Below are 12,929 nucleotides of genomic sequence, written 5' to 3'. Positions count from 1 at the left end.
GGAATCTCCCAAATGCACCACCCAATCAACGGAAATGATTATTGCTTTGGAGGAAAGAAGAAATAAAATGTGTTGGAAATTGTTTTGCTTATGTAATAATTAAAATACCTAGTTTAATTTTTAATTTATAGAAAAACCCATTATTTTATTATAAAATAGACATTTAGATGTTTGATGTTTCAAAAGAAAGAATAATTTCACTCCATAATTAGTATTGCGAACAAAAGAAAATTTCATAGTAATCTGAATGTTCGCGTCATGAATTTTCTATGAGAAATAAGTGAAGTATTCAGTTGTTTATCCATAGCAACGGTAAAAACATTTTCCAAATTTATTGTGTGTAGAAATTTTATGTCATTTAAATCATCTAGTTTTTTTAATTTAAAGAATCACAAAATTGCCAAGTCAGCACTTGAATAAGAAATTGGACAGAAAAACGAATTTGTAAGTAGAAACTGTACATTAAAAGGTATATCTTATGGAAGAATTGTTAAATTTTTAATCGTAAGCTATTAGCTACCAAAAATGTTCGTTAAATTCCTTCACATGAAATATTAATACAATAGTAATATCTTCGAATTTTTGACTTTCTAAGAGAAATACATTTTTTTTAGATTAATTTATATATATATATAAAATATCTGCAACTAAATAGAAACTAATAGTATTAAAAGTTACCAAAAAGTAAATTCAATAAAAAATTTGGTGACAGGTCTTTTATTTATAGAATATTTTAATTTCAATTTTAACAAATAAGAAATATAAAATTAAATTATTCCTTAGCTTGAATAAATACTTTAGCAATATTATTCTATTGTTAATGTGGCACATTGCAATATAACATGCAAACGTGAATTAATGCAGGTGATAAATAGAATGTGTCAAAAATGCCATTTAATTGGTAGAACCATTAAAATTTTAATTTGGTGAAACAGCTTTTCTACTATTGGTAAAGGGGGCCCAACTAGATAGTGTGGTTTTGTGTTAGTAAAACCTGATGATAAGCGCGACGAGCGCTGGTGTTTCTACACGGTTTTGCCTCTAAGCGCAAGCGCGCAGTCTTCTCTTTGTGTATACGTCAACTATGGCATTCGGGCGGTGATTATTTACATTAGATGGCGCGGATTCCGTGACCTCTCAGATAGACTCCTTAACTCTCTACAAACTCGCACAAATTCTATCTTTTTGTTGGCTGCTGAATAGTGATGTGTCTTAACTGGGTAACTTGTGATTCAGTGCTTGTTCGTTCGAGGGATGAGACTCCTCCTGATTAGCTGCGAGCAAATAGCAGAAGTGAACACAGGAGTTGATGACAGGAAGGAGATGGCGGCGCTCCGGCCCACGGACATCCTGGACTCCATCGCCCAGCTGAAGCAGCGCCAGGGGTCGACCCTCGCGGAGATCACCAAGCTGGTGTGCAGCGGGGACCCGGCGCGCCGGGCGGCCGCTCCCTCGGCCAAGCAGGCGGTGCGCCGCGGCCTGGCGCAGCTGCGCGACTGGGGGCTGGTCTCCTGCAAGGACCGGCGCTACAAGGCCAACACCCTGGCGACCAGCGTGCTGGCCCGGCTGGGGCGGGCCCGCCAGGTAAGCACGCCCCACGCCCCCCGGTGATCGGTCGAGATTACCGCAACTCTTTGTCTGTTCGTACACTGTAGTGTTCCACTGTTAATAACATTTAAACATTGTATCGAAAGACAAATACATCTAGATGTAAAACATTTCTGCCATCCACAATAAGTTCGAAATAGTCATGAGAGGCAATTTGTGTCATAGTTGAAGTAATTTTTAACCTCGCCATCAAAAATTTGTTCCTTCCTAATCATTGCAGAAATTATGCTTGATAACGTCAGGATGATGGTTAATAAGTAAGAATTATAATTTTCATAATTTAACCACTCCCTTTTTAAAAATAATGTAATTTTAATTTTTTTTAACACAATGAAAACGATACTCTTAAGCCAATGTTTTGGACGTCCAACCAAAATAACAAAACAATAAGCTGAAGGAAAAAAAATTATGAGCGAGTCTTTAAGTACTCGCCAGAGTTGTGTAACATTAAACCTCTGTGACGAGTAAATTCATTTGTTCTCATGCATCAAATACACGTTTTATCAAAAATCTAACCGAAAATATAAAGCAATTCCTTTAAAATCATACCAAGAGTGATAAATATATGCAAATAGAGTTTTCAGAAAGTTTCCAGATGAGAATCGCTAATAGATTCCTCACTCACCTTTACAATTCTATGGCGGTGCCGCTATGTCAACTACCGAATAATTTGGTGGACAAACCAAATTTTTATTCTACAAAGAAACAACTCTTATAAAAACTAAAAAAAAAAAAATATTAATTATTAGCCCTTGATTTGGCTTGTTTTTCAACAAGTAACAAATTGTATTGAAAAACTACCAGTCTTGTTAAAATTCTCTAAAAAGTTAATACTGTAATGTTACTCATTGGTTTTGTAAACTTTGGTTCGCTATTTACGTTCCATGCATATTCCATTCCATCCACAAAATTTCACCTCCCAACCAGCAAGGATATATTTAAAAAATATTTTTCTAAATATTACAAAAATGATTTCAAAATGTATTTAAAATATGTATTAAACTTTGCAGAAACATTGCAGCAATGTTATGAGTAGCACAAACCCATTGCAAATGAAACATTGTTGCAACATTTAAAAACATTTTAAAAATATAATGTAAAAACATATATAAAATGTACAAAAATTATTACGATAGCAAAACAACATATTTTAAAAACATTAAATAAATATTAATAAAAGGTTCCAGCAATATTGAACACTCCTGTTGCAAATGAAACATTTCTGCAATTACATATGCACATGAAATAAATATTAAGAAATGAATGCTTCAAGGTTTTGAGCAAGCCTGTTGCAAATGAAACATTGCTGCAATATTTAAAGTATATGGATAATTGGTTGCTGCGATATTTTGAACACACCTGTTGCAAATTTAACATTGCTGCAAAAATTTTAAAAATTTTTATGAAATATTAACAAAAGGTTACTGCAATTCAGCTAAAATATTACAACCCTATTGCAAAAGGGACATATTTATAATATTTTTCAAATGTTGGTAGAACACATCAACCACCACTGTACATGGCCTGTCATTGTATTCTGCTGATATGAAACTCAAAATTAGTAATCGGCGAAGTACCAGAATTAAAAAAATCTACATGAGATATGCTTAGGCAATCTCCCTGTCAATACAATTACATATTTGACTGAACACACTCTCCACTAATATTTACTATACAAATTTCTTCTTTCATGACAAAAGAGGGGAAAAAGGGGGAGGAAAATGTTGAAGAAAAAATATGCATGGTTTAACAATGTAAGCACTCAATTTTTATTTAACATAGCACAATCAGCAAACTGTCCACCCTCAGTTTAGGAACTCGTGTTCATTCCCCTTATCCTGAGCCGAAGCACTCCTGCAACAGCAACACATAAAGGATTAATTTATCTTCTTTGTAAGCACCAGCTTCATACAGTGTTCACTCTAGGTTCAAATCTAGTAGTGTAGCCTCTATAGCCGAAACTGTCTGGTCTTGTGCTATTTTGAATAGTAGACATTTTTGGATAATAATATATTTCTTTGGGGAGGGGATGAAAAAAATTAATAACTACATACGTATATGTATTTAACAGTAAAAAACCCCACTAAGTAACAAATATTCTTTATATCTAGCAGAAAAAAATGCACTCTTACAGAAAATGTTGGAAATATAATTCTAAACAAAATATCTCCCATCATTTTTTACCTGATACGTTTTTAAAGTGACATCTGCACATCACTCTTTCTTTGTCTAAACGCTGTAACGACAGCCTAAGTCGCAAATATAGCATCCAACAAAGAACACACAGTTGAGAAAATGTCAAATCCAATTTTTAACAAAATATTCCCTATGTTAGTTCTCAATTTAGTAAGATTTTGAAGTTAAAAATTAATAAGTTCTCTTAAAAAACAATATTTTATTTTGCAAAGTGTGTGAGGCTCACACTATGGTCTGTTCTAGGTGTGTGCAACTTGTTATAAAACCCACAAACAATAATATTTTCATGCAAAACTTGTATTCAAATCGTTAAGCAACATGTTTTTAGGCTATCTAGCCAACACCCATTCATATCAAAAAAATTTGTGCCCTATCGATTATGACAGCGGAGATTCCTTAGTGTAGTTCTGCTGTATGCAAACAATCGCCATATATACCAAAAATATTTTTTTTTTTTTTTTTTTCTCAAACTACCATGAGGCCTTGTACATGTGCAATAACAGGGTTGTTTAACTTAGTTGTTGAAGGATGTGTTTCAAAATCTGTCAGGTCATCACAAACGAGAAAATTTACATTTTTATTCCTACTGCATGCCTTTTTTCCCCCTCAAAATGATAGGTAGTCACGAGGGAGCGTTTTACACTTGTAAACTCTTTAGATTAATATTTCAGAAACCACAACAGCAATGTTCTGCGTTCAATTTGTCAAGATTGAAATAAATAAATAAATTTTTAATTACACACTGAAAAAAATATGTATAGTTTACATTATCTGTGTCACTATTTACAAGATTGCTCTGATTGTAGGACTTAACATAAGTCAGTAACAACAGGCTTAAAGCTTGTAACTACACATTTGAATTTCCAGTCACCAGTAATTTCCCCAGAATTTCAAAGTTTTCCTTGACCAATTTTAATCCTAGACTTTTCCATGTTTTCTAGTTCTGTAGCAACCCTAAAATTTCACATATGAAAAGGAAACTGAAGAATAGCTAGTGCTGATGTGTTGAGGCTTACCCAAGATAATCTTGACTATCTCCAAATTGCACAGTGCCTTCTTATGCTTCTGCCCCTTCCAACTGTAGCAGGCAGCCAAATTGTCGTCGAACATAAGCCGGAGAGAACTTCCAACTACTCTGTAAATCGTAGTACCCTCAACTGCAAAAAGTGCCAAAACCTAAAACATAAGAAAAATAGTAATTATCTTAGTTCAAACAATGTAACTGAACTGCAAAGGTTGTAAATAGCATGTTTTTCACAAACAAAAAAGGGTGAATAGATTTCCAGCAAATTTATTATTAACAGAAGTTATTTATTGAAAAATAAAATATGAAGCAAAAAATAAGAAAACTGAGTGCTACGAGAACATGAATTAATTTAAATTTAACATATTGTAACAAAAAAATGTTCAAGTCATTCAGGTAACAATTTTAAGATATCAAGTAATAACACACTTTTTAAAAATATATTGGGTTCCTTACCCCAAAACTATATAAAATATACACCAATTAAAAAACCATACCATTATAGAAAAAATTACTAAATTTTTATTTCTAAACAATTTTTTTAACCCTCCTTTCTTAATGCCAGAGTCTGGAAGGTATACCTACTTGCTAAAAACGCCAAAACAATTATTTTATGGGACCACCCCCTTGAGCCAAACAATACCAACAGAGCCGATTAATTAGCCCTTGTCACTTTTCCACAAGTTGTGTTAAAAAGAGTAAATTTTTTAGCACAAAATGAAAGTATTGACAATTTTTAATTTTTTTTTTTTAAAGGAAGACGGACTAGTCATGATAATTATTACCGAATATGTTTATTCCAAATGTTCAATCAAGACCTTGACACTTTTACGAAACTGTGGATAGCTATGTAAATATTTATCGTATTTAAATTGTGTCGTAGATATGCTTATATGATAAAGGAAGGGTTTCTACTACAATGCATTCAGATTTACCCCCTAAAAAAAGTACATACTATTTGCCTGTACCTACTCAAGATGTTATTACTTCTAGGTTAACAAAATCACTTTTTTATGAAAAATTAAACAATTTATTCCTGAAATAGTCAACAGAAAACTATAATTTACCTTCAATGTGTACGTCCACATTTTACGATTATTTATTACCAACGCACAAAGAAATAGCCCAAATAACACCTTTCACTTTCACCACATATAGGCCTACACTGAGTTTTTTTTTCCTCTCATCGTCCACATTCTTTAAGTACCGAGAGGTCTTGTCGAGAGTTTAGCAAAAGCTTTACATTATCTACCTAGCCCTACACAGCAGAAAAAGTAATTGGTATCTGCGGGAACACTTCCTTGAGAATAATTCAATGCAACACGTAACAAAAACAAACACATCGTAGCCACCATTTTCGTTTCTGTGTACAAGCACAAAAAAATCATTGCTGGTTCTACCAATAGGAAATCACTAAATCAGAAACAGATACAACTGCTGAAATGAAAGCAGCTTTGCTTTTAAAACTTTCTGCAAAACACAATTTTACGGTTGAATAGAATTCTGCACCTATGGTTCAGTTTCATTTCGGTCTCGATCATGGATGTGGTTTCAATAATCATCGCTGCAGTAGCACCATCCAGTTTCATTAAATAAAAAAAAATATTTCAAATTTCTTAACGATTAAGAGAAATATTCAAAATCAATGGTTTTAAAGGTTTTATTAAAAATGTTTTGATAACAATCTTAATGAAATATTTTTCGTGCAATATTAAACAAAGGTTTTAAAAAGACCTTATAAGTAATGTTATACAAACAACATATTTAAAATGTTTCTTCATTAATGTTTTTCAGGAAACATTTTATATATATTATAAAAATGTTTTATTTTACAAATATTGCCAGTGAAATGAAGAAATATTACAAAAATATTTTTAAAATATGTTTTTGCTGCTTGGGCTATTAAATGACGTATACTGAGAACTAAGATGTCACACTCAAACAAGTATTTACACACTTGCAATGTACTCATGCAAACGTGAACATCCGTGCCTGCAGGCCCCGAGGAGCCATTCCAGTAGGCGCAGGAGGAGTTCCAGTAGACGCAGGAGGAGGTCCAGTAGACGCAGGAGGAGGTCCAGTAGGAGCAGGAGGAGGTCGAGTAGGCGCAGGAGGAGTTCCAGTAGGCGCAGGAGGAGGTCGAGTAGGCGCAGGAGGAGGTCGCACTCCCCTCTCGCCAGGCGCAGGAGGGTCGGCAGCCCGACCGCCAGGCAGGCTTGCAGGAGGGGCGCCAGGACCAGGAAGGCGCCAACAGAGAGCAGCCACGTCCCGCCGGTGAAGAGGGAGCCCGCAGGCGGCGCCACCAAGAAGGGCTGAGCACTTCGCATCCCCACAACTTTCGGTCCACCAGAATACTGTTTTCCCGTTATTGATCATTCATATTTTATTTCATATTTGTAAGTGGTGCGAGATTTTGGTTTTTTGTATGACATTTAAAAACTTTGTGAATAAATATTTTTACCGTTGGATTTTAATCCCTATCATATATTTTTAATTATTGTAACCGTAAATGTAAACTCTGCAAAAATAATTTTCTACCAAAAAAAAAACAATCAAAAAATTAATTTTTCTCAGAAAAATTGAAAAATTTGAGGATATTGAATGGTATGACGTTTTTTGTTAGAAACAACGTTTGATTGAATAATCCTTTAAAACATACTATGCAGAAGTGTGTGTAAATCGAAGCTTAGTTTCACCAATACACATATAATACTTGTTTCACTCGTTCTGTTGCATTCACTTTTTCTTTAAATTTAATTTTTTTTTTGTTTGAAACTCGAATGTTATGTATATTTACAAAGATATATTCTTAATTACTGTCCATGTTTAGTTTTAAATTTGCAATTATTAATTACTAAATGTTTAAAATCTACAAATTATAACAACCTTGATGCGTGTTTGTTTAGATGTTAGTCAAGGCCAAAAAAGATTTTCATTTAAATATGTTTAATATGTAGAATGAATGATGTTAAACTTGATCTAAATGAATACGCCTACAAATAAGATTATATTTTATGATTTATAATTTTTTTAACATATTAATTTTTAACTTAATAAGTGAGTTAAATATTTTCCATAAATAGTCACAATATTATTTTATTTCCATTTGTACTATAATATGGTTTTGCATAATAAACTTTAATGATTAGTTGTTTATGTTGTGGATATACCTAATGGTATCTAAAAAGTACATAATTTAAAGTTTTCAAGTAAAAAAGAAATATTACCATTGATCTTACATTTATTTTTTACTTTTATTTTAACTGCCATATTAAGCAACGTGTTACTGGCTTGTCATTAACTTTTCACGCTCGAGATTTTCCCTATCCCATATTCGAAGGTAAGCCCCGGTTGTGTAAGAATTTTGACGTTCAATTCAATAAGGGTGATTGCGTCTGGCAAGGGGCAGCCAATGATCATTACATACGTGGGAGACTATTGGTGACATTAGAGCACACCGTGTTAATTTATTTGTTTGATCGTAACCTATTTTTATATTGCCTCCTTGGCATTTGCTGTTCTGCTACAGTAATTGCCAAAAAAATATTCACTTACCAGGGGAGGGCACAACTTCAAAAAATCACTTGGGTTTATTATTAGTATCTTTAGGGCAGGGGTTCCCATAATTTTTAATTTGCGACACCCTACCTAGTAGAAATATGTGTACAATGACAAAAATGTAAATAAAGTGATTATTTTTATGGCACTATGGACAGAAAAAAACTACATTCTAAGGCTCACATTGGTGTATGTATATATATAGTTGACACACAAAATTATACTATTATTATAGAAAAATACTAAATGTTCAGTGTCCAGTTAATCAATGTAATGACGTGTGAGCATGGTGATCTCATTTCCGAATACAACCGGCGAACGAACTCAGCTAGTGATGCATGCATTGAGATTGTTTAGTGCGAATATAAGTAAGTGAAGAGAACAGAGAAAAGGAGCGCCTAGCGGCCCCTGTTGGCGCCGCGACGCACACTTTGGAAACCCCTGCCTTATCGCCCAACATGCAGGAGCCCTGTGGCAACCATGGAGGTGAGAAGATCGGGAGTTTGCGGTTTGCAACCTTTGCCATGTTGTTATCTTTAAAAGATTTGTGCAATGGGAGTGCATGACTTGATGTAAGTTTTTGGACATACGCCATTGCTAAGAACTTTTTCTGTTGAAGAAAAACTAATAAATAAAATAAATAAATAAAAATACTCAAAAAAAGACAAAAAACACACAAAACTAAGCAAACAATTGCTGTTGTCAACAAGGATATGAACACCACAAAATATTCCGAAACAGGAATATGGTCAGCAAACAAAGAAAAACAAAGAAAAATGTACTAAGAGAACGAAAAAATCCCCACAAATGATGACAACACAAAAATATTGAAACCCAAAATAATTCAGCACAACAGTTGAAGCGAGACAAAAAACATGACAAAACGAAAAGACAAACAAATACAATAGTTTTACCTAAACAGAAACAAGCGACGATTCGGGAACTGCTATCTGCTCCCGTCCTCAGGCAGAGACACACATGGTACGGAAACACAGGTGCGACTGAGAAGGGGCCGCCGTTTCCTCATATGCTCGGCCGGGAGCGTGTGACAGCGATACCGGGAACTATTACGTTCCCATAACTCGCTATGTGGTCGCCAATATAAATAGTGCAACCCCGTCACTTTGATCGAATCATTGGAAACGTCGGCGGGGCGCGATGTGTGTGATTTTAAGATTAAAGGTGGCTCACGGTCCAGAAGAAGTAAAATAGCTGTCGCATGTTGCTTGGCTCTATTTTTAATAGTGTAGGTGTCAGGCGGGGGGAGGTCACCCTTTCCCCTCAGTTAGTTGGCTAACTGATGCATGAGAGTGTCGTGATGTCTGTATTTAGAGGCGTGTGGAGTGTGCGCAAAAATGGCCTAATTAATTTCGTTGTGTGAGTGTAGTGTATAGCTCCAAGGCCGCACATACCCGGCTGACCAAGCAGGCATATCATCGTGTAAGTTTACCGATGTGTAGGAGAAATTACATAGATTAGTAAACACCTGGCCGCCTTAAGGACCGAACTATTGCGTTCCAGTATAGTTCGGTCAAAGTTAGGCTAAACCAGTATTGCTGTAGTTAGCCCCCAGGCTGTTGTCGTCTAAACCTGAAAAATAGAGAGTGAAATTAGTGAATGAATGTCATCCTATTCTATTATTGTTCGAGCAGAGAGATGCCCTCGTCCTTTTTTTTTTTTTTTTTTTTTTTTTTTGTCGCAATTCAAAAACCCATGCCTTCCGAAACGCGGCCGGCACTGAAGGTAAAGCCTGCCAGGCGGGTCTCGCCCTTCAGGCATACGGAGTCAGCCCTAACACACAGGCAGTGGACCGCTGCATGGGTCAAAACCTACACCTGCATGCTTCGGACCATTTCGAATTAGCAAGAAAATGAAAGTTACATTAATGAATTAATTAATAATAGCTGGGGAAAACAACTAGCAAGGACTAGTGGAGGAGGTGGGGGAAGGAAAGATTTGGTAATTAAAGGAATTTGGGCCTGCGGTCGAGTTGTCGCTGGTTTATAATTAGAGCCCCGCTGGGACAAAGGTAGTGTTGACGCAATAAAATAGAGCCCCACTGGGCCAAAAGTAGTGTTGACGCAATATTTACGAGTCCTGGGCATGTCAATCATTGGCTAGTCCAATGTTGATTATTTGCACCGCAGGACGTAGACAGGCACATCGGGGCCAGAGAGAAACGTCTGCTATGTTTGCTAAGTTGCCCTGCGTACATGGGATGTGTGGATTCTAGTATAACCTGGCTTAGGCAAGTCGCGGTTTTTTAAACTGTCGCTGTGCAGCTGGGTCGTAGTCCGGAAGTGAATTCATATAAGTATTGGCATGTTCAGGGAGCTGGCCATAAAAACACCTGTTTTGCCGTTTTATATATTCCTCTACATATTCTACTTTGAGTAGCTGGTGTACTTCTAGTGTGCTGGTGTACCAGCCGCAATCTGCAATGGCTCTAAGAAATTTATTTTGAGTGACCTGTACTTTATCGATATGGCATTTTGCTGCATAGCCCCAGATTTCGCAAGCATATAATAATTGTGGGCGAACTATTTGTAAATACAGCTGTAATTTTTTCTTTCTAGGAAATTGGGGGGCCTTAAACATTGAGTATAGGCTGCGCAAAGTGCCTCGCGCAAACTGTGTCACCTTAGTGGTGTGAACTTTCCAGGTGAGCCTGGTATCTAGAGTTAAACCTAAATATCTAGCCGATTTAACAAATGGTATGGCTTGATTAAAAATTTTTAATTCGCGGTCGGGGGCGGTGTATTTTTTAGTTAAAATTAAAGTTGTGGACTTGGCTCCATTTATTTTAATGCGCCAGCGAGTGTACCATTGTTCGAGTGAGGTAAGCTGCCTCTGAACTTTGGTTAAAGCAAACTTCAAATTCGGGGATTGATATATTATTGCAGTGTCGTCTGCATATAATTGCACGTGGGCATGTTCCCGCGGGATGTCGGCTGTGTAAACATTATAGAAAAAGGGTGAGAGTGGGGACCCCTGCGGCACACCTGCTGTCAGCTCCCGAGTGGATGATTTCGCCCCCTCTATTGATACAAAAAATTTTCGACGCCATAAATAGTGGGCCACCAGATGAATATACGTGTCTGGAAAGTTAAATGTAATTAATTTTTGAATTAAGCCAGGTATCCAAACTTTGTCGAAAGCTTTTTCCGCGTCTAGCATCGTTGCGACAGTAAATTTCGCTCGTGAGTTAAAACCGTCAGTGGCCTCTTCAATGAGCTTAATTAGGGGGTGAGAGGTAGAGTGGCCCCTTCTAAAACCAAATTGGTTATCTGGAATGACTTCGTGTTCGTCCGAATGGTGTTGAAGTCGTTTGAGTAAAATTTTTTCGAAAATTTTACTCATGCTATTTAGGAGGCTAATAGGTCGCCTGTTTTGTGGTAGTGACGCATTTTTTCCCGGTTTCGGAATGGTGATAACTTTAGCTAGTTTCCATGACGCTGGGTAGGATTTAAGAATAAAAATAGCATTTATTATTTTAAGAAAGTATTGTATAGCCTGAAATGATAATTTCTTTAAAGTATCAAAATTTATTCCGTCAGGTCCGCCTGCTTTATTTTTTGGTCGCGAGTGAATAGCTTCTAAGAGCTCTTTAATTGTTACGAGTTCCGGCTCGGCTTGTGGAACGATTTGTAAATAGTTATTAACAGCTACTGTCGTGGTCCTAGTAAACTGAGGCTCGTTTATGTCCTCGTTTGGTGAAAATTGTTTTTCAAAAATGTCTGCTATAGCATTTGCTTTATCTATCGCGTCATATTTAATGCCCGCGTTTGTAACAATGGCCGGTGTGGAGATAAATTTATTTTTCCCTCGTAAATTGCGTGTGAGCCGCCACATTTGCCGAGGTTGAGTTGCGCACTCTGTTATTAAGTTTCCGTATTTTTCTATTTTTAAATCTTTAAGTTTTCGCGAGACTTGAGCTTTAAGGCGATTGTATTCAGTCCTAGCTTGCGGTGTACTCGTTCGTTTATAAGTGTTGCGCGCCTTCCGTTTTAAAACGATTATCATGTCTACATCTGGGTAATTTATTCGCGTAAATTCTCTTTTATTCACGATTTTCGTGTGTTTTTTGCGCACGTCTGTAATTGTGTCGGTGAAAAGTTTTACGTGAGTTTCGAGCTCATCTGCTGTGTCTATCGCTGGAGTTTCTGTAAAAGTTAATTCCAGGTCTTCGCGAAATTTGTCCCAGTCGGGAATACCAAAAGTGCGGCTAAATATCGCTGCGCAAAATTGAGCATTAAAAGTTAATTGAATTAGTACCGGAAAATGGTCTGAGTCAAGCTCATCTAATTTTTCTGAAATAACCTGCGCACCTGGTATGTTTGTAAGAGCTATATCTAATATGTCAGGCATGCCGCCATTCGTTGGATAGCAAGTTGGCGAGCCTGGAGCAAAAATTTCGTAATTATTTGCTACCGAATGATCTAATAATTTTCTGCCTGCTGGGTTAGTATTTTTGCATCCCCAGTCTTCGTTTTTGCTGTTTAAATCGCCTGCGATGAAAAAGTGTTGCTGTGGATTAATTAAT

The 12,929-nt window shown here is 36.3% G+C and overlaps 1 protein-coding gene across 1 annotated transcript; it reads left to right on the top strand.

The window, feature by feature from the left end:
* Positions 1 to 291: 291 nt before the first annotated feature.
* LOC134530357 (protamine-like) lies at positions 292 to 7,549 on the top strand. Its single transcript, XM_063365117.1, has 3 exons — positions 292 to 444; positions 1,317 to 1,584; positions 6,827 to 7,549. The coding sequence occupies exons 2-3, from the start codon at positions 1,324 to 1,326 to the stop codon at positions 7,142 to 7,144; spliced, it is 579 nt and encodes a 192-aa protein (XP_063221187.1). The 5' UTR covers positions 292 to 444; positions 1,317 to 1,323; the 3' UTR covers positions 7,145 to 7,549.
* Positions 7,550 to 12,929: the final 5,380 nt, after the last annotated feature.

Source organism: Bacillus rossius, chromosome 1 (assembly GCF_032445375.1).
Source record: "Bacillus rossius redtenbacheri isolate Brsri chromosome 1, Brsri_v3, whole genome shotgun sequence".
NCBI lineage: Eukaryota > Metazoa > Arthropoda > Insecta > Phasmatodea > Bacillidae > Bacillus > Bacillus rossius.
The sequence above is the reverse complement of the archived record's forward strand: the minus strand, read 5'-3'. Positions and strand labels throughout refer to the sequence as shown.